Raw genomic sequence first — 23236 nt, forward strand, 5'->3', positions numbered from 1 at the left:
TATATTTTCATGTAAGCAGACAAAATCATGGTTTGGGGCTGTTACAGTCAAACTGATTTTTTTTGAATAACAATTGGAAACATATTTGAACCCAGAAGTCTAGAAATATGTGAGCTACTCATTTCTAATTATCTTGTCTTTTTGCTAAAGACCTGCCCTCTAACAAGTGCCTCACAATATATTCAGTTTAAAAATATGACTTCTTTTACTCTATGTATATGTGCACAATTTAACTGCAAAAGTAAATAAATAGTATAAAGAATATGGACACACAGACATGATCCATAACTATACCCTTGTTTTAAAAGTGATTCCCTTGCCTAAGATGATGTAACTGATAACTAGAGACGCAGTATTTGAATCCCAGGTCTGGGTCATTTTAGAGTGAAGAAAGTAAAAAAAAAAAAAAAAGTATGAATGATGATCAGCATCAAAATTTGTTCCATTTTGATTTCTATTCAATACTGTGAACACATGTGTGTGTATATAGAAAAAACTTTTGGGGACCCTGGTTGGCTCAGTTGGTTGAGCGTCTGACTTTGGCTCAGGTCATGATCTCGCGGTCTGTGAGTTGGAGCCCCGCGTGGGGCTCTGTGCTGACAGCTCAGAGCCTGGAGCCTGCTTTGGATTCTGTGTCTCCCTCTCTCTCTGCCCCTCCCCCACTCATGCACGCGCGCGCGCGCGCGCTCTCTCTCTGTCAAAAATAAACATTAATAAAAGAAAAAAAAACTTTTAAAGCTTATCCATGCATAAGTGTTGACTTTGGTCAAAATGCAAGCAAAGATCTACTTGAACAACTAGAATATAACATCATTAATAACTTTTTCTTTGCTTAGAAACTCAAGGACAGGGGTTGTTTTATGAGACTTAATAATACAGTTGTCAATTTTGGAATATTGAATTTGTAATTTCCTCATAGTTTATCAGAATTTTCATGTAGAAAATCTTAGGCATGTACTTTAAAAGAAATATTGCTTCTCCTAGTACCATAAATAACTCTTCCTGTTTTTTAACGTGATTCATCAGAGGTTCTAAAAGATTAGCTTTGTTTACTAAAAACCTATTCCAAATCTTGTCAATAAATACATGTATTCTCTGTAGATAGATGTAAAAAATGAGCTAGATTTCCTAGAGAATCATTTCATATATAGGACTAATAAATATATCTTAGAGATAAAGAAACAATCTAGTAACAGGGACAGAATTTCATTGATAGCCTTAGTCTACTGAATAATAATACTATTAGTACTAATTATAGTTAAAATGTATTGATTATTTACTATGTGGCAAAGACTTTGTGCTAAGCATTATACACATTGTCTTGTTTATTCAGTACAAATTTATGAGCCAGGTGCTATTATTATCCCCATTTATTAATGAACCACTGACTTTGAAAGAAAATAAGGTGTCTCACATATCTTGGCCTTGAATTTAGTTCTGTTGAACTCCAAAACCAGTTTTCTCACTTGTATGTGTAGCAGAGGCACTGCCAGAGAAGAAAGCAAGGCACTGATGAAACATGTGGTTTATTTATTCTTTTTCAGTGAGAAAACATGCCAGCTAAATCAGAGTTGACTTCCAATTATGATGCCAGGAGACATAAGGGAGGACCAAATATTGCTTTCACAACTGGAATTGCCTAGAAAATGCAAAATAAATAGTGAGTGGAGGGCTACTCCTTATGTAGTGGTAGAGAGACTAGAGCCTTAACATATATACAAAGTAAAACATTACTTAGAAGGGTGGGGGATAGTGTACCTCCAAGACTCACCGAGATTAGCGTCTATCAGAAGGGTGGTTATAGGTTGCATAAGAGTTATGCGAGAAAAAAAAAGTTTTCCCAAGGTGGGGGTGGGGAGAGGAGTTACCATAAAGAGAAATGAGTATACTGGCTGTAGTAGTCAGGGTTCTGCAGAGAAATAGAACCAATAGGAGATTTTATATTTGTGTATGTATGTACGTGTATGTAATATATGTATATATGTATATACAAATAAATAAAAATAAAAATATATATGTATACTACACACACAAAGAGATTTATTATAAGGAATTGTCTTAAAAATTTAGAGGCTGACAAGTCCCAAGGCCTTCAGTCAGCAAGCTGGAGACCAAGAAGAGCCATTGGCATAGTGTCAGTCCAAGTGCAAAGGCTTGAGAACTGGGAGAGATGCTGGTGCAATTCCAGTCCAAAGGCCAGCAGGCTTGAGATCCAGATAGAGTTGATATTCCAGTTTCAGTCCAAAGGCAGGAGAAAAATGATGTTCTAGCTCCAAGGCAGTGAGGCAGAAGGAACTCCCTCTTACTTCTGGGACAGTCAGTCTTTTTGTTCTAATCTCATCCTTTAACTGATTGGGTAAGGCCCAATCACATTAGAGAGAGAAATCTGCTTTGCTCAGTCTACCAATTCAAATGTGAATCTCATCCCAAAATGCTCTCACTGGCACACCAAGAATAATGTTGGACCAAATATCAGGGCACCTCATGACCCAGTAAAGTTGACACATAAAATTAACCATCACACTGGTTATGTCATCAAAGTGGTAGTTGCTACAACTAGTCCTCCTAACACAACACTACTAGGGCAGGCAGGAAAAGGTTGTGTGGAAAAATTGCAAAAGCTAACTGACAGAACAGTAACATGATGGACTCATGACTACAAGGCCATTAAAGCTCTGACATTAAATATTCCCCCTGCAAAGAATTGCTGAAGAAGAGTTCCTTATAATAACCAACTGAGCAGTAGACCCAGTAGAGTTGTGTGGGTAATTACTCCTTAAATATTGCTTCTCAGAATGAGTTTTTCACTGACACGGTATATTGGAAAAACACTAACCAACAAAATAGTAAATCTCTGACCTCCCTCTCCTTTAGCCCAGAGCTACTTAAGCAACTGATGGGAGTATGGTGGGGGTGGGAAATCACCTAAAATATCAGAGAAGTAAGAAATTGCTGTGATGGACCCAAATAAACGACCTATATTGAAATGGGAACTCTCATTGAAAGAATTATCACCAACCACAGTGCAAACCTCTCTCCTCTCTACCATTCTCCAGGGTGAAGTAAGCATGCAATTAATAACTTTTTAAGGGAGAAATACAGATCCTTACACAAGACATAAAACAAACAAAGCCTACAGAATACTATAACGTAGGTAGAGAAACAAAAGATAGGTTAAAATAGGGGACCTATACAAAAAGAGAAAAAAACAATTTCATGAAAAAAAGTGTTGATAACACTGTATTGTAGAATTGAAGTTTGCCAAGAGGGTATAACCTAAATGTTTTTAGCAAACAATAAGTAAATAAATAACTACATGAGGTAACGGATATATTAATTATCTAGAAAGTGGGAATCCTTTCACAATATATACATATATCAAATCACCATGATGTAAACTTTAAAAACTGTACAATTTTTTGTCAATTACACTTCAATAAAGCTAAAAAACTAAAAAATAAAAGTGGAAAAGGAAGGCAGAGGAGTTGTCAGCTCTGAATAAGAAGGAAAGGGTTTGTGAACCAAGACACATGAGTGGCTTCTAGAAGCTGGGAACAGACCTGAGCTGAGAGCCAGCCAAGGAAATGGAGATATCATCCTATGACCATGAGTAACTGCATTCTGTCAACAACCTAAATGGGCAAAGAAACAGTGTTCTCCTGGAGCCTCCAGAAGGGAACCCAGCTTTGCTGACACCTTGATTTTAGCTTAAGGAGACCCATACTGTACTTTTGACCTACAGAAATGTAAGATAATAAATTTGTGTTATTTTAAGCTGCTAAACGTGTAGTAATTTGTTACAGCAGCAATAAAAAAACTAATGTACACCAGTGGTGCACAGAAAGTAGAGGGAGAAAGAAGAGGGGTATGTTAATCAGCTCTCTTCTGTCTAAGGATATTTCCAAGCAATAGATCCTTCAACTTAAGGAAAAAATGAAAATGGTGTGGAGAGAAAGAAAATAAAGATTTGTCCTAAGTGCAGACTTTCAGTTATTCCCAACTTTTAATTAGCCATGTAAACAGTACTGAGACAGTATTTTTTAAAAGGGGGGGTATTCAAAACATTTTTTGGCTTTGTAAGTGATGTTTATTATTATTAAAAGGGAGCATATTTTCTAATCTTTCTTCTTCACCTTGAAAAGTCAATCAATAATCAATAATTCTATATCTTTTTTTAGATCTGGTTCAGTACCATTGAAATTCAAATCAAATAAAAATCAAGGAAATTCAAATCAAACCCATTTTGAGATATCATTTCACACCCTCTAGAATGGCTAGAATCATGAAGAGAGATAATAAGTATTGGAAAATATATAGAGAAATGGATCGTTCGTATAGTGCTGGTGGGAATATAAAATGGGAGAGAGAGTAGACAGGAGAAATGCTGGGTTCCTTTCACTTCAGTATTGTTTAAAATACAAAGTTATAGACTTGTCTCAAGGGTTTAGCAACTACAGAAAACATATCTTGTCAATTACTAACAAGATAACTTGAAATCTTAAAGTGAAGAATGTAAAAAAGGTATAAATTATGTTCAACATCAAAATTTATTCTGATGTGTATACTGGGGATGTTTGAAGTTTTCAGGCATTGTCTGAATACAATTAAATTGTCTGAATACATTGTCTGAGGGTGATGCTGTTAATGTATTTTGTATCTTTATGAAAACAGAATCTCTGCTGGATAGTCATTTTCTCAGCTAGGATTTTTATAACTAGATTAGTTGGTAAATTTATCTTACCCAAAATAAAATTAAAATTAAAAACAATCCTCCTGAGACTTTCAATTCATCTTTACAGATTGCAGTAGACTTAACTTTGCAAAAAAAAAAAAAAAAAGATATAGAAAACAAGTAGGTAAGTCTAACTGACTTAATCATCTGTCCAGGAAATTAAAAGTAAGAGAACATGTGAAAAGAGAAGGGGGAGTGAAGGCAGACAAAACTACAGATAAAGTAGAACACTAGAAAACAGTGAAAGACAAGCTGACGCAAAGAGAGAGAAAGGCAGTTGAAAGGATGGTTTAGGTCCTGCAATCAAAAATTATTTGGGGGCACCTGATGACTCAGTTGGTTATGATCAGGTCATGATGTCACAGTTCGTGAAATTGAGCCCCACATTGGGCTTTTTGCTGACAGTGTAAGAAACCTGTCTCTGATTCTCTCTCTCTGCCCCTCCCCTGCTCACACTTGCTCTCTCTCAAAATAAATAAACTTAAAAAAATTTTTTTTGTCCATTTGCAGAGGGAAATTCACATACTTCACATATAAATGAATAATCCAAACTGAGAAATACGCTATCACAATGGTTTTATCTAGAACATGGTGACTAGACCAGTTGTGGCAATGATGGACTATATCTTGGAGGAATTGAGTTTTTCAACTTTCTCACTGGGAAAACAACAGGCCTTTGACAGGAAGAGAGAAAGATATTCATTTTTTTCTCTAATCCCCAAGAAAAATGGGAACTCTAGCGTCATCTTTAAAGGAGGGGGTGAAGGGGACTCTCCCAATGGGAAATAAGTTGGCATTTGCAACGTGTATGGCATAAGGAAGGACTACCATTAAGGAATCTTTGTGCAGAGGCATAGACAATGAATCTCTGATAGCTAGTTTTAAAATTTCCTTTTTTGGGGGCGCCTGGGTGGCGCAGTTGGTTAAGCGTCCGACTTCAGCCAGGTCACGATCTCCCGGTCCGTGAGTTCGAGCCCCGCATCGGCTCTGGGCTGATGGCTCAGAGCCTGGAGCCTGTTTCCGATTCTGTGTCTCCCTTTCTCTCTGCCCCTCCCCCGTTCATGCTCTGTCTCTCTCTGTCCCAAAGAAAATAAATAAACGTTGAAAAAAAAATTAAAAAAAAATAAAATTTCCTTTTTTTGTCTGATAATTTCCTTCTATTCCCAAATCATCACTAAAATTTTGTTAAGCATAAGAGTCAGATAGTAGCTCTGTTTTAGGGGTTTACTTTTTGGTGTGATGTGTTAATTTTTAATGTAATGTGGACTGGGATAAGTGGCAGCAGCATGGAGAAGTGGTTGTAAGACAGCACAGTATGACCAGTGGAAAAGTCTAAAGCACTTGCTCTAAGAAAGTGACAAGCAGACACACTTTTGGAACATATAACCAAGTATTTTCTAGGTTTCTCAAAATACTTGGAAAAGGAAACTAGGCAGAGACTAGTGAAGTTACTTGAGGGAATGAAGGCTGAAGTTACATTATTTGAGTATTAAAGGAAAATGTAACCATTGAAAGTCAGAAGTGTTAGAGAAACTTGGTTTTATAGTAACTGTTAATTGCACAAAAAATTGAAAGGGAAAGCAGATGGTTTTCTGAACTTCCCACTAGTTACCTATTGTGTGACCTTGGGTAATAAGTAGATACAATGAGCCCAAGATTTCTTACCTATGAAATGAGAAAGTAGATCATCTCTAACATTTAGCGTCAACATTACTGGAATTTGTGTTTGGCCTTAAGGTGACCACTATGAAGGGTCATAAACTGTGTGAATTATTTTAATACATTATTTTTAAAAATAGTCTCCAATACTGCATAGCTCAAATATGTGCCTTCATAATTCTTTGTTTTCTGACTCTACAGCTCCACATAATTGTCTATAATTCTAACATGTTCTTTTTCTTCCACTATATTTTTTCCTGATCACAACAGTAAGTTCTGGCCATGATATAAAATTTAGGATCCCCAAAATTATGAATATAAATTACCTACACCCCATTACATATAGATAACTAGTATCAGAATTTTTGTGTACTATATATAATTTACATATATATGCACGTATTTCCATATTTTTGACACCGTTTTCATTAAACAACTTATCGTAGTTAACTTTCAATGTCAGTACAGAACGGTAATATTATCTTAAATGCCTTCATATTATTCAACTGTCTGAATAAAGTAAACATATAAATTGAATCCTTTTTTCTGGACATTAAACTTGTTTCTGACATTTTGGTATTATAAGCAACACTGAAATTAACATTCTTTTTTCTAATTAAAAAAAATTATTTTTCATGTTTATTTATTATCAAGAGACAGAGACGGAGCATGAGCATGGGAGGGGCAGAGAGAGGGGGAGACACAGAATCTGAAACAGGCTCCAGGTTCTGAGCTGTCAGCACAGAGCCCAAAGCGGGGCTCGAACTCAAAAACCACAAGATCATGCCCTGAGCCGAAGTCAGATGCTTAACTGACTAAGCCACCCAGGTACCCATCTTTTTTAAATTTTTAAAAATATTGTTATTTATTTTTGGAGAGAGACAGAGCGTGAGCGGGGGAGGGGGGCGGGAAGAGAGAGAGGGAGATACAGAATTTGAAGCAGGCTCTAGATCTGAGCTGTCAGCACAGAGCCCAACCCAGGACTCAAACTCATTAATTGCTAGATCATGACCTGAGCCTAAGTTGGATGCTCAACCAATTGAGCCACCCAGGTGTCCTGAAATTAATATGCTTATAATTGGTTTTGCTATTATTTTCTTAGATAAATTCCTTGAAGATTTGCTAGGTCAAGGAACATGCACATTTTTTTAAATATGTAATTTATTGTCAAATTGGTTTCCGTACAACACACAGTGCTCATTCCAAAAGGTGCCCTCCTCAATACACATCACCCACCCTTCCCCCCCTCCCACCCCCCATCAACCCTCAGATTGTTCTCTGTTTTTAAGAGTCTCTTATGGTTTGGCTCCCTCCCTCTCTAACTTTTTTTTTTTTCCTTCCACTCCCCCATGGTCTTCGGTTAAGTTTCCAGGATCCACATAAGAGTGAAAACATATGGTATCTGTCTTTCTCTGTATGACTTATTTCACTTAGCATAACACTCTCCAGTTCCATCCATGTTGCTACAAAAGGCCAGATTGCATTCTTTCTCATTGCCACGTAGTATTCCATTGTGTATATAAACCACAATTTCTTTATCCATTCGTCAGTTGATAGACATTTTGGCTCCTTCCATAATTTGGCTATTGTTGAAAGTGCTGCTATAAACATTGGGGTACAAGTGCCCCTATGCATCAGCACTCCTGTATCCCTTGGGTAAATTCCTAGCAGTGCTATTGCTGGGTCATAGGGTAGATCTATTTTTAATTTTTTGAGGAACCTCCACACTGTTTTCCAGAGCGGCTGCACCAATTTGCATTCCCACCAACAGTGCAAGAGGGTTCCCGTGTCTCCACATCCTCTCCAGCATCTATAGTCTCCTGATTTGTTCATTTTAGCCACTCTGACTGGCGTGAGGTAATATCTGAGTGTGGTTTTTATTTGTATTTCCCTGATGAGGAGTGACATTGAACATCTTTTCATGTGTCTGTTTGCCATCTGGATGTCTTCTTTAGAGAAGTGTCTATTCATGTTCTCTGCCCATTTCTTCACTGGATTATTTGTTTTTCAGGTGTGGAGTTTGGTGAGTTCTTTATAGATTTTGGATACTAGCCCTTTTTCTGATATGTCATTTGTAAATATCTTTTCCCATTCCGTCGGTTGCCTTTTAGTTTTGCTGATTACTTCCTTTTCACTGCAGAAGCTTTTTCTTCATGAGGTCCAAATAGTTCATTTTTGGTTTTAATTCCCTTGCCTTTGGAGATATGCCCAGTAAGAAACTGCTGCAGCAGAGGTCAGAGAGGTTGTTGCCAGCTGTCTACTCTAGGGTTTTGATGGTTTCCCGTCTCACATTCAGGTCCTTTATCCATTTTGAGTTTATTTTTGTGAATGGTGTGAGAAAGTTATCTAGTTTCATTCTTCTGTATGTTGCTGTCCACTTCTCCCAGCACCATTTGTTAAAGAGACTGTCTTTTTTCCATTGGATATGCTTTCCTGCTTTGTCAAAGATGAGTTGGCCATACTTTTGTGGGTCTAGTTCTGGGGTTTCAATTCTATTCCATTGGCCTATGTGTCTGCTTTTGTGCCAATACCATGCTGTCTTGATGATTACAGCTTTGGAGTAGAGGCTAAAGTCTGAGATTGTGATGCCTCCAACTTTGGTCTTCTTCAATATTACTTTGGCTATTCGGGGTCTTTTGCGGTTCTATACAAATTTTAGGATTGCTTGTTCTAGCTTTGAGAAGAATTCTGGTTCAATTTTGATTGGGATTGCATTGAATGTGTAGATACCTTTGGGTAGTAATGACATTTTAACAATATTTATTCTCCCAATCCATGAGCATGGGATGTTTTTCTATTTCTTTATATCTTCTTCAATTTCCTTCATAAGCTTTCTATAGTTTTCAGCATACAGATCTTTTACATCTTTGGTTGGGTTGATTCCTAGGTATTTTATGATTCTTGGTGCAATTATGAATGGGATTAGTTTCTTTATTTTTCTTTCTGTTGCTTCATTATTAGTGTATAAGAATGGCAACTGATTTCTGTACATTGATTTTATATCCTGTGACTTTGCTGAATTCATGTAGCGGTTCTAGTAGACTTTTGTTGGAGTCTATTGGGTTTTCCATGTATAATACCATATCATCTGCAAAAAGTGAAAGCTTGACTTCATCTTTGCCAATTTTGATATCTTTGATTTCCTTTTATTGTCTGATTGTCGATGCTAGAACTCCAACACTATGTTAAACAATAGGAATATGCACATTTTTAATTATTTTTTTTTAATTTTTTTTGAAAGAAAGAGAAAGAGAGAGAGAGAGAATCAGGGAAAGGCAGAGAGAGAGGGAGACACAGAATCTGAAGTAGGCTCTAAGGCTCTGAGTTGTCCACACCAAGCCTGAAAAGGGGCTTGAATTCATGAACCACAAAATCATAACCTGAGTCAAAGAAAGAAGTTCAACCAACTGAGCAACACAGGCACCCCAGAAATATGCACATTTTGAAAATATTTTTCATGCTCATTTATTTATTTTTGAGAGAGAGAGAGAATAGGGGAGGGACAGAGAGATGAGGCCAGAATCCCAAGCAGGCTCAGTACTGTCAGGGCAGAGCCCAACGTGGGGCTCGATCTCACTAACCAAACCATGAGATCATGACCTGAGCTAAAATCAAGAGTTGGCAGCTTAACCAACTGAGCCACCCAGCTGCAGCAAGGAATATGCACATTTTTTAAGGTTTTTATTAACTACTGCCAAATAATACTCCAGGAAATATGTACAAACCTTTCCATTGCAGTATCTGACATGGAATTTTCTTCACATTATGGAAGAATGATAGCAACTTTTAAATTTTAATTTTTCCAACAAAACAGGTAAACATCAGTATCTCATCATTATTTTAATTTTCATCTCTTTTATTCGTAGTGAAGGTGAGATTTCTCATATTTATTAGCCAAAAGGCTAATATACATATAAAAATATTTTTTGGAATTGCCTCTTTCACTCTTTTACAAGTTTTCTTAAGTTTGTCATTCATCCTATATATTGTTTTATAAATGATATGATTTTAAGTTAAGACTATCAAGACAGATCCAAAAATTAGATAAGGAATGCCACCCAGTACTCTTTCTTCTACCTTTCCTTAGGTACAAGGTACCCTCCAAATAACTACCACAAAGCAGGTTGATAGATAGAGAAGACATGCCAAGAAAAAAATCTTAAACATCAATAAATTCTGGTATTTTTAAAAAAATATCACATGATGCATTTTTGGTGGATGGAAATTAATCTACCCTGAGTAACAAAACTCTGACTCAACTGCTCTTTACTATACACAAATACTTTTTGTTTACTAAAAATATTAGAACAATACAGAGATTTAAGCCATATTTAATATCAAACCAGTGTTTCTGCATCAAATAAAAAAAACTAAATATACTCTTTTCACATAAAATTATTATGGTAATTGAGGTATCATTTCTGATCTCTTGCTTCCTCATGAAAATGAAATGAAAATCAAATTGTTGGGATAATACTTCTTCCAACATGTAATTTAAGATATAGCATTTTTTTTGTTGGGTCTTGTCAAGTTATTCTTTTTCACTATTAGACTTGTGAGAATGTTTAATAACACAAGCTAAACAAACCTAAACATATTTGAAAAGACTTATTTCTAAAACCATTGTCTAGAAAATCAACCAGGGATTTCCCTAAACTGGAGAAATTTTCTGATAAATTACCATGTGCTGCTTAGTATAGATTCAGTTACAAAACTGAATTCATTTTCTTAAACCTCATCATTTATACAGATTTTTAAAAAATAGCTATGTTCTTTCTCTAACTCTTCACCTTAATTAAATACAGCTGCAGACTTTGCATAAAGGAATATCAAACAATTAATTGGCAACCCGCTGACATGATAATTAGGCTAAGAAAATCCAATTCTTCCAATATTTAAAAGTATGTTATATTTTTGGAATGCTTTCCTTGCACCCTGAACCCAGCCAGAAATAACAGCAAAAAATTTAAGTGACTTACTGGTCTTTGTGCTTTTATTTGTTTTTCAATCCAAAAAGTGAAGAACTCTATTAAAACTTGAATTATACTTAAATAATTATAAGTAATGCATCTTATTCCTGAAATCTTTTTTATTGGATTTAAAGAGATGTTTTTTTCCTTAAAGCAAGACCGGCTAATGTGAGTTAATAACAAATTCAGCAAATCTGACATCATGATATTTTACCTGAAGTTGTAAATAGTGGTGGTATTTGAAGGGAAATATTACATGAAATATTTTTACTCTCCTCAAATTTCATTTTTTATGGGATGTGGTGCAAATGTTTTAAGTAGATCTCATCTGATATGCTGTTCATTGCCTTTCACTTCTCACCTCTCATGCTCTCTTAAACTTTTACAAGCAATTCTTAAGAATAAACTTTCTGACCAAAAGAGCATTTTTAGAAACCACGTCAAAATATCACTAACCTGTTTTCTGTGACCCCTATTAATACTCTGGCTAAAACTAGAAGAGGTTGTATAAAAAGCATTCCACACTGGAAATAGTTTGCAAATCCCTATTTTACATAGAAATGGGCAACTGGGTTCTGGAAATGATCCAGTTGTATTCAATATTACTAAAGAAAAGTGTTTATTTCATAGTCTTTTGGTAAGAAAACAGATTGGGTAGAGTACTGGCTCTTTAAAGAAATGGATAAAAATTCAAAATGATCTTGAAAGACTGAAGATATAGTAATGATGCAGGCAGGTAGGTGTTTACCAGGAACTGATTTAGGGAGGAAAAAGACAAGAAAAAACTGTAATGATTACATGAAACCCATGAAAGAAGATTTTTTTCCTCAAAGATGGACATAACTGGATGTGTGAATACCTATTGTAAAATCTTTAATATCATTATATTTCATTGGAATTCCAACTAAAACTAATTTATTCTAATTATAGCAATCACAATTATTATTATTTGAATGGTTACTGCACACCAGTAAGTATGCTAAGTATTTGATAAACAATATCTCATTTAAGCCTTACAATAATTCTATGATGTAGTAAGATAACAGCCACATTTTGTAGATATGAAAAATGAGGATTAGAGGGATTAAGCAACTTGCATAAGGTCACAAAGCCAGTAAGTGACAAAAGTGGGAGTCAAACCAAGCCTATCACAGACTTCAAATCCCTGCTTTCATCCTCTACAATGCTCAAATCCTATAAATGTCCCCTTGGGTTATGCTCAAGGATGCTTAGGAGTAAATCTCTTCAGTTTCTCTTCCCTTCTTACAGTTGACTGATTTAAAAGGCTCTTTATTGCTGCTGACTACAGGAAAACAGGGAATGATAAATATGTAAGAAGTTGGAAAGGTAAAATAAATCTTTAATGGTAATAGATAATCCTGAACTTAACCAAAATATAAATTTACTAAGCCATTTCTCATCTTACCCCTGAATATGATGGATATGACCCAGGGGCTAAGCTCCACCCAGTGGTCTAATTAAGCTATAAACCTTGACAAAGTTACTCAGACATGAGTTACAAGTGGATTCAGGGGGCACCACTGCTAGATAAGATGAAATTCTTAGTTTTCCTCAATAGATGAACAACCACTTTGTCTGCAGGTTATACTTATTTTTTCTCTGCTGCTTCCCTGAGCCTTTGTGTGTAGTCTTGAGTATGGACAAAGAAGGTGCTTTTTTAGGTGGTAAAGCATGGTAGAGAGTGGTACAGTAGAGCAGTTAAAAACATGGACCCAAGCCAGACAGCCAAGTTTAAAACCTGGCTTTGTCAATTACCATTTGTGTGAACTTGGACAGGTTACTTAACCTCTCTGTACCTCAGTTTCTCCATTTATTAGAAAGAAATAATAATTGTACCAATTCAAGATTGTAGCAAGAGGGCTGCCTAAGTGGCTCAATCCGTTAAGCATCAGACTCTTGATTTCCTTTCAGGTCATGATCTCAAGGGTAGTGGAACCTGTGATGGGCGTGGAGCCTGCTTAAGATTCTCTCTTTCCCCCTCCCTCTGCCCCCTCCCCTGCTGTAATGTGTGCACTCTCTCTCTCTTAAAAAAAAAAAAAGATTGTAGCAAGATTACATAAATAATAATTTGTATATTCCTGGTACATAGTAAGCATCACATAAGCATTTTCTATTGATACTATTAAACTTTCAAATTTTACAAAGAAAGACCTTGTAATTCCTTCTTCTGTCCCTATGGGAGGTCCTGGCCACTGGAAGTCCTGTTTGCTTTTCACCCAGTTTTATTCTCCTATAGCATAGTCACAGATCAGTGATTAACACACTGGAATACTACCCAGCAATAAAAAGAACAGCTATTAGTACAGGTACAACTTGGATGGACGTTAAGGTTATTTTGCTGAGTGAAAACAGGCCACTCTCAAAAAAGGTTACATACTGTATAATTCCATTTATATAACCATCTGTATAACTTTTTCATATCAAGACAGAAAACAAATTAATGGTTGCCAAGCATTAGGGACAAGAGGGAGAACATTAGTATGTTAGTATTAATTTGTGATGATGGAACACTTCTGAATCGTAATTGCAGTGGTAGTTCCATGAATCTGTACATGTAGTAAAACTGCATAGAACTATGTGGACATACACATGCACACACACACATACACACATGAATGCGTGTAAAATGTGTCAAAATCTGAATGAGGTTTGTAAATTGTACCAACTTAACATCCTGGTTTGGGTATAGTACTATAGTCATGTAAGGTGTTAACCATTTGGGACAGCTGGATGTAGGGCATACAGGACCTTTCTATACTGTATTTGCAAGTTTCTATGGGTTCTTTAAAGAAGGTCTCAAAAAAAGTTTTTGGTTTTTTTTAGCAAAAGTTTTTTTTTTTTTTTCTTTAAGTGTTAAGGGAGGCTTTTACCAATAAATGAATCTGGGCTAATTTACATATTTAGCCAAAGCCAAATTCACCAAACAGGTACTCCTACTGAATTAGGAGAGTTGTTAATAGCTGTGCTGCAGAAAAAGTTTTCTGAGGTCAATACATTTAGAGAGCATTATATACGTCCCTCTCAGAGATTCTTCTCTATATTGCTTTGTGGTTCTCAATCCTGCATGTGCATCAGAATCATCTGACACACACTGGAAAGAATATCTTTCAGTTTCAATGAAATTTTATCCAAAAAAAAAAATGCAAGACTATGAATCAATGCTTGCTTTCACAGGTCTCAGGCAGGTTTCACAGGTCTCAAGCCCTAAATATTTGATTTAGGCCTGTGGCAGATAGTGAAAGCAGCAAAAAAATAACCCCTTTTGGAAACAGCTCTGATGAGGAAGCATGGGGCAAGCTGAGGGCAAAGTACATGCTAAAAGCACCCACCCCCAGGTAGGATATGTATGATATTCCTCGGACACTCCTGACTGCCCATAAACAAAGGTAAGTAAAGAAAACAAATGGCTGACTGATACAGACCACAGTCATGCAGGACAGGAATCTCTTTCAGTTTATGTATAATTTAGTAAACTGCAAGAAAAAGGCAATGTCATCTATACCCTAATTTCCAGAAGCCTATACACTCCTTTCCCTAGAGCCCTAATATCACCCTTATCAAGATGTTAAGGGGGTTTAATTCCTTGCCATGGTGATGTGGGAAACAAAGGAAAATGAAAAATTAAATTCCCTTACTGACTACAGCCCATTGACAAGTCCTTGAAACAGGTAGAGTGACCTTCCTCTAGGAGCTCAGCTGCCTAGATGATGACACTTTTCTAGGGGCAAAAGGGAATCTTGGCTTAACATTATCCTAACACCCCAGGATCCTGTGAGTCTCCCCGAACACATAAGAATTCCTTTGCAAACCTCCTTTATCTTTAACCACAAAGTATATGTTGGCAATTGTACTCCAAGCATATGACCCCTGATATACATCTGAAGGGTCTCATGACTGAAGTTTTACTGTTTACACATCTGAAGGGTTCATGACTGAGGCTTTACGAAGTAGTAATAAATGATGTTTTCCTAACAACAGCTAGCCCCTCAAGGTCCTGGAAACCTTGCTTCCAAAATTCCTTAGAGACTTACGCTGTCCCTAACCTCTTCCCAACCTGAAGGTATATAATCAGTCACTCTTCACAACCCCAGTGCAGTTCTTTCTGCCCATGGGTCCTGTCCCTGTGCTTTAATACAATCATCTTTTTACACCAAACACATCTTCGAGAATTCTTTCTTGCCCATCAGCTCTGAACCCCACCATCACCCCAAAATTTCATCACCTCCATAACACAGAACAAAAGTGGAACTGAAGTAAAGAAGAAAATTATACCAGTATATCATCTTTATTTTCTGGAGATTGCTTCAATATGAGAAAGACAAACAACAAGTAACTAAAGATGCTGGTCAGTCAGTTGAGCAGAAATTAACTACTAGATCGCCACAGAGCACTTCTAACTCAAGACATTTCACTGAATCATACTGATCTGCTGTTCATTCCAAAGCTGGCAATGGAGAGAACACCATAAATTGATAGAAATGGCCTCAGGCAAGAGATATTAGCAATTTAGAGAGAGAATGATATTATACAAACCTGAATTGAAACTTCTGAGATGCTTGAGTTCATTTCTTTCCACCTCTTCACACATCACACTTCAGCAAACAGTTGCCCCCATTCAAAACTGAAAAAAAAAAAATGAGACAACCCCTAAGCATAGATGATTTAAAAATAAGAAGCAAAACAACATAAGCAAAAGGCAGACTAAGGAAGAAGAAATTAAGGAAAAGGTTCTGAAAATTTTTGAAAAGCCTATTTTAACAGGTAAACTTTAACATTCTACTGAAGGATATAAGAAAGACTTGATTAAATGGAAAGACACATCTTGTCCTTGGATAAAAAGACTGAATAATATGAAATTCCCGATTCTCTCTAAATCTATCTACAAATTCAAACAAACCCCAAATCAAAATATCCATAGGCTTTGGGGACGAAGTGTGAAAAAAAGCAATACTGCAGCTCATCTGGAAAAATAAATAGGAGAAAATTTCCCCCAAAAAAACTTTAAAAATGTATAATAAAAAATCTTAAAATGTACATCAGAGATTTTTTTAAAAAGATTTATACTAGCACAAGAATAACCATTTTGAACGTAACAGTCCACGAATAGACACAAACACATGAGGTAATGGATTATATAATAAAGGTGTCAATTATTTACATTGGATATTTAATACTCAATAAATGGTGTTGAAACAACTAGTGAGTTGTGTTGAGAAAAAAAAATGGTACAGGTATCTCAATCTTTACATCAAAATTATTCCAGAAGGATTAAAGCTTTAAATGAAATTAAATAATTCTGTAAGAAAACATGATCAAGTAAAAAAAAAAATGATCTTGGTGTGGAAAGATCTAAGCCAAATACCCAAAATCTATAATAGGGGGAAAAAGGATAAATGTGACTGTATTAACATTAAAACTCTTCTGCAGGGAAAAAGAAAAAAAAATGAACAAAATCAAAAGCGAAAATGTTTCAACATATGCAACATTTTTCCTTAATTCAAATAGTGTTCATAATTACTAACCAATTAGAAAAAAATGCTCCTAACCTAAATGCCCATGAAAAGCAGCAGATACAATAAGTTATGGCATATCCATTTAATATATGTTAAAAGGAATACACTTTGCATGCACAGGGCTCCAAAATATATTAAATGAAAAGTGAAAGTGATAAAATTGTAGTTATATTGTAAGGGTTAAATTGTAGTATAGGGCTAACCTGTAGCTTTAAGAAATAATAGCTTTGTTTTAACATTGTAGATTAAGAGATAACAGCCTTGTCCTATCAATCAAGGGAACAAAAGTTTAAGGGAAATCAACTGGTTTAGTGTTTGATTGGATTGGGGCAAGGGCACGCCTGAACTGTTTCCACCCCCATCTGGGAACTATTTCTTTGTTCTGTCCCCAGGTGATGATAAGACAATGTGGTCAGCTATAAAAACTCTGTACCCTGGCTGTTGGACCGCACTCTGGTTAAGAGTGTCAGTCCTGATCGGCTGGCCTTGCCTCTCGCTGCAGTAAATTTTGTTGTGACTGTCACTGGTGCCGGTTGCATTGTGTTTCAGGAGTCGTGTGGATGCAACAATATTAATAAAGATATAGACATTTTCGTGCAAATTGTCGTTATCTTTGAAGGCATAACTGTTTAAAATAATTTTTATGCTTTTCAGTATATTTTCCAAATTTTTTATAATGAACATACTTTATAATCAGAGGATGTAATAGAACAGTAATAAAGTTACAACTTTCAGTGAAGCACAGTTCAAACAAAATATAATTAATCACTTTAGTTTACATAACTCATGAGTACAGCTGAGAAAAACGCTCGCAAACACTAACTTTTCTCAGCACTACCAGGGAAAAACAGCTTCATTATGTTTTTCTTTATAAATCCTGTGTCACACAAAAATTTAAGAAGTGATCTCAGAGACTTGATATTAATGTGTTTTTGAAAATTCTTAACTCTATGCTACTTTATTCAAGTGATAAAATTTTGTTAGGTACCATATCATAGTAAACCACATTTTTATAGCACAATAATAAAGGCACACCTGGGCTAAGTTGACTTAAACTCTTTTACTTCTGAGCTGGAGGCAAAACACATACTTGAATTGATTGGCTTTCCAAGTATATCCCCCCCCCCCCCGCCAGGTAAATATTAGCTTCAGTGAAGAATTCTAATAATTTTCCCACTCTCTAAAATCTATAATACAAAAAAAATTATAAGGACTAAACTGCATAGCAATGAGAAAAGATGGTTTGGAGAATTTGTTGTGTTCTGTATCTCTTGAAGAAAAGTATACTTCTAAATGCTGTTTTAATATTTAAATATTTCATTTTTTATTTAAAAAATATACTCTACAAAACTCACAAAACATCTGAAGTAATCCCTACGTGTATTAAAGTTATTATACTGCAGGTTGTCCTAATACATGCACTAGTTGGCACAAACACCTACCTCATCAAGTAAGAGTTTATACTTTTTCCAAAAGCCTGCAATTCCTTTTCACATTTGGCTTCTATCTTGTCATATGGTCCCTTAAGTGTTTTTTTTGGGGGGGGCAGGGGCACCAGTATCGCTAGACTGCGACATAATGGGTAATTTGCTTCATTTGACTATCTGTATTTTCACTTTGTTCACTTCGATCCAGAGTTTCTTCCATGATCTCTTCAGCAATCCCTGCTGCTGCTTAGTCACATTCTTCGTCATCAGTCAGCAAGGTTAAAGGAAAAGAGCAAACTTTTAAAGTGACTACCATGGACGCTCATTGCCTAATCCAGGACGGGAAAGAACTCACAAAGGAGGATGTGGGAAAGGGGGGCACTTGGTGGTGGTGGGGGTCCTCCTCGGTCGGGGTGGGAACAAGGAAGAGGGCAGCTTGCCTCAGCCTTAAATGACAGCAAAGGGAAAACAGCGCGCCAGAAAGAAGTCACAGAAGACTGAGTAAAAGCTCTCCCCAAGCTTTTGCTCTCCGCTCACGGGGTTCATTCCCAGTAGGCTCCTCCTTCCAGCATTGTTCATTGGTTGGGCAAGTGTGACGGACAAACCTGCAGCCCAACAAACGTGCAAGCCCAGCGGTTTCCCGGCTGTAGCCACCTTCACTAGCCACGGTGGTAGAAGCACCTAGCACAGACAGTTTGCATTTCTGTGATTCTAGCTTTACTAATGTAAAAAGCTTTGGCAATTACCCCGCCCCTCCCTTTCCTCTACCCTCCCACCAGCCCCCTAAGCGGTAACGGTAAATATACCAATAAGCTGTTTTTCCACCGCGCTTTCTTACACCCACCCAGCTTGAATTAACCTTTTGATTTGAGCCAAGAAGTTGTGATAAAACCTAATCAAGAGACAGACTGGGAGAAAATACACCAATCTACAAACACGATATCTTCCTGTAGCGTGCTTCTGAATGACTTTTATTTTCTGCATTTCTGCTTCTTTGTTGCAAATATTCTGAGATGTCTTCCTTTAATATTGGAAAATACAGAACGGGTAGGGGCTAAATACTTAAGTAAGTGATCTAAGATGCGATAAGGATTTTGCATTCCATATAGGAGTTTTAAGGGCTCTGCTATATCTGTGATGTCTGACAAGCACAGTATATATCTGATTTGGGAACCTCCCCAACAGTGAACCAGGTACACCATATTTATTATAGCCTTCGTTTTGGCCCTGCTATATTAGTAAATCTATTCCCATACCCTTTCTTGATGGATGCAAATATCTCAGAAATAAAAACCTAAATATCCAAACACCCCAGATTGGTTAAATATAGTGCCATATATTGTAATATTTTTACATTGTAGACACGGTCTGGGCTATTGTTAAACAGGGATAAAAGCAAGATATTAAACTATGTATGATGGGATTTGGAAAGACTATTAGGTAATTTTATGCCTAAAGAGCCAGAAACCCCCAAATCCTGTCTTCTTCCTGCTTTAGCTCTTTCCTTAAGGTTTTGATGGAAGATATATGTGGACAGGAAAATGGCAAATGTGAAAGAAGATACTACTTTACCATTTGTTGTGCTTGTGCCTTTGTGCCCTGTGCAAAACTCTCTGGTAAGCTGAGTTTTAAGGGACCTCCTCTTCACACTAATTTCAACCCCAAAATCGCAGGATCTCATTACCCTGTAACCAGATGCATGGTATTGAAGAGGTGAAAGCCTGAGACACCTATTTTAAAAAAATGCCACATCTAAGAGTGTGACCTTCTCCCAAGTCAGGCGGAAGGTGGGCCTGGGTCACTTGTTCATCCTAGGTCATTTGCCCATCCTACTCTTGGAAGTGAAAGCAACAGCTTATATAGATGTATTTTCTCAGTGAGGCACTCCTTCCCTTTTTCCCCTTCTGCCCTATCCCCACTACCTCCCATCCTTTTCATTCCCCACCCTCTTCCCTTTCCCCTCAAGCCCTTTCCCTTCTTTCTCCACTCTCCCTTCCCTTCCAACCACCCTCTTCTCCTTCCAGCCTCCTCTCCCTCTTCCTTCTCCTTTTCCCTCCCCCTCTACCCTCTCTTTCTCCTCCTCCCCCTTAGCCTTCCTCCTCTGTCCCATTTCTCTCCAATCACTTGAATGTGTATCTTCCAAAGAAGAGCTAAGATCTGGGAAACAAATCAGAATGTAATAGTTATATATTTCTTAAATTTCCCCTTTTCTCAGTATTTTCCACTTTTTTGAGAAGACCTACATTTTTTATAATTAGGAAAAAATGTTAGATTTTTATTGCATGATACACTTTATTTGGCATTTTAGGATGCAATAGAACATGAAAAAATATCAATTGATATAAAGTGATCATCTTAGTGAAAGATAAAGTAGAACATATTACAAAGAAAATGTGGTTAGTAACCTCAGTTTACAATTACACAGTATAATATGAGGAAACTTTTAAAAAATACCATGTCACTAACACTTCAGTGGTAAACAATAACTTAATTATTAATTTATAGACCACTATGTCACATAAATAAGCTCACAGTCATATCCTATATGGGCTCGATGGACATTCTTAAATGTATGCTAATCTTTTTTAAGCAAATTTCACTGTTAAGCTGTTCTAGTCAATGTAAGTACCATATTTCTATAGCAAAGTAATGAAGGCACAGCTAGTGCAAGCAGATTTAAACTTTTAGTCTTCCAGGCTGGAAATAAAAAAACACTTGCGTTGGTACTTCAGGAACTGTTTTTTTCAAGCAAATATGTGTCTCAAATGACAATTCTGACAGTTTTCACAGCTACATTCTAATAGGAACATGACAAAAAGACTTCACAAAAATCAGAACTTTATAGCACAAAATGAGCATGCTTTAGATAACTGCAACATTTATATATTTTGAAGAATATTACACTACAACAGGCTAGATAAACTGATACTTAGACACTGTAAGACCATTTTCAGACTACCAAGAAAATATGAAAACACAAGACTATAAGGAATGCTAGTGTTGAGGCTATAGAGCAGTGCCCCCCTCCCATCTCGCCTAAGGCTATATAAACCTGCTTCACTTCTGATTGAAGTTTTGAGATTCTTGAAAATTCTTTCAAGCAGCTTCTTGTTTTTATTTTCGATATTTCCTGTTTCCATAATTTGTACTATCTTCATAGGTACATTTGACTTCTCCTCTATAGTAATAGATCGATTTCAGGATGACATTATCATGTAAAGTTTGACCAATTTCAAAGTCCTCATCAAGGATAGCATCTTCTCGTGGCTCTAGTTTTCCAATCTTAGGAATCTCAGGAGGGCTAAAGAAATTGAAGAATGATGCATTAGGAACCAGTCTTGGCTGACTTTCAATTTCTCCAGTAGCAGTTGTTCGACTCTGGGTGGTTGTCACAGTAACATCCTTTCCTCTTCTCCAATCTATTTTACAGCCCTTGCAATCTTGGATTTCCCATCCCCAAGAGAAGAAGGGATCCTTGTGATCTGGTTTTGACTTTATTATATATGTCTTGGTCAGCACCTCATTTCTGAAGTATGGATTGGGTAGAAAATAAAATTCAAATGTGTAACTTATAGGCTGGCCAGGTTTTGAGAACTTTAGGCTAATATCTGACAAGAACTTCAGAATGGGTGCATCATACTTCTGAATCATGGGCCCGAGCTTGTCAACATTCTTTAAAACAGTCAGCCAATAGTCAGGAATGCCTTTAGGATCTTTTTTAGGCTTTCCCTTACGAGCTCTTTTAAGATTCACTCTTTCTTTAGGCCTGGCCTCAGGAATTCTTTTAGGAGCCTCTATTATGGCAGCCTTTGCCTTAGCTTCTGTTGCTCTAGTCTGTTCTTTATCTTCTGCCTTTACCTGAGGGTCTACTTTAGGGTCTTCTTTCACTTCAGGCTTTGTCCCCAGAAAATCTTTAGACTCTGCTTTTTCTTCAGCCTTTGTCTCAGGAATTTCTTTTGGAACCTCATTTTCTTCAGCCTTTACCTCAGGTTTTCCTTTAGGCTCGTTATCTTCTTCCTCACCCTCTAAAGCAGGCATTTCACTAGGGCTGTCTTCCTGCACCTCCTCATCACTGCTGAACACCTCATCCTCTGAATTCCACTCATATTCTTCTTCTGTAGGTTCATATTCTGCATTGATTATTTGAAATCGCCGATCGTATAGAGGCTTATTGAGTTCGGCATATTTTCTTTCGAGATCGTGAATTGCCTTTAAGAACAGGATGTCTACCTTGTCACATTCATCTTGAATATTTCTGAGCGCCTGCACACGATTTCTAACGGCCCGAGGCAGCCTATCCACGAAACTTTTACCCAAAGGAGCCCGTCGTGCTTTTCTGGAAGGCCCAGATACCCTCCTCTTTCTATATAAGCGGCTGCGGCCGCTGCTGCTGCTGCTGCTGCTGCTGCAACTGCTGCTGCAACTAGTGCTGCTGCTAGAGCTACTGCAGTCAGATTCCTCCCCAGAATCACTAGAGGAGCTAGCCATCTTCTCTTCAGCAACCCTTTGGGCGGCAGGTTCCGAAACCGTGTTAAGATCCGCTTCTGCCATTTTGCAACCCTGCAAACCTCTTAATGTGGTGACTACCGCTGAGACCGCGCGACCAGAGATGGGCAGAAAATGACTCACGGATGCTTGGGTGGTGGCGGAGGCCGAGGCTGAGGAGGTGGCAGCGGCGAAGGCAGCAGTAGCGCAGGACGGGGTTGGGCTGGGCTGCTGTGATCCCGCAGAGGTGGAAGCCGCAGTAGAGGCCTGGGCAAGAGCGGCGGTGGCAAGGACTCTTACAGCAGCTGCAGCGGACAGAGAAGTGCCGCACTCTAATGGCGTAGTGTAAGACCCCAATATCTCTTCGCGGTTTAGATCGCGAGCTCCCACCCCTTGCGGACCCACCTGGAGTCAATTTAGTTCCCAGTG

At 37.3% G+C, this 23236-nt stretch overlaps 1 protein-coding gene and 1 long non-coding RNA gene across 2 annotated transcripts; both read right to left on the reverse strand.

The window, feature by feature from the left end:
* Positions 1–1510: 1510 nt before the first annotated feature.
* LOC102899601 lies at positions 1511–23090 on the reverse strand. The gene is made up of 3 exons (XR_442479.4): positions 22952–23090; positions 15916–16003; positions 1511–1639 (listed from the first exon to the last, which is right to left on the reverse strand). It is a non-coding gene; the product is annotated as an uncharacterized LOC102899601 (long non-coding RNA).
* NAP1L3 (nucleosome assembly protein 1 like 3) lies at positions 20590–22953 on the reverse strand. The gene has a single exon (XM_004000694.6). The coding sequence runs from the start codon at positions 22871–22873 to the stop codon at positions 21437–21439; it is 1437 nt and encodes a 478-aa protein (XP_004000743.3). The 5' UTR covers positions 22874–22953; the 3' UTR covers positions 20590–21436.
* Positions 23091–23236: the final 146 nt, after the last annotated feature.

The sequence above is a fragment of the Felis catus genome, chromosome X (genome assembly GCF_018350175.1).
Source record: "Felis catus isolate Fca126 chromosome X, F.catus_Fca126_mat1.0, whole genome shotgun sequence".
In the NCBI taxonomy this organism is placed as follows: domain Eukaryota; kingdom Metazoa; phylum Chordata; class Mammalia; order Carnivora; family Felidae; genus Felis; species Felis catus.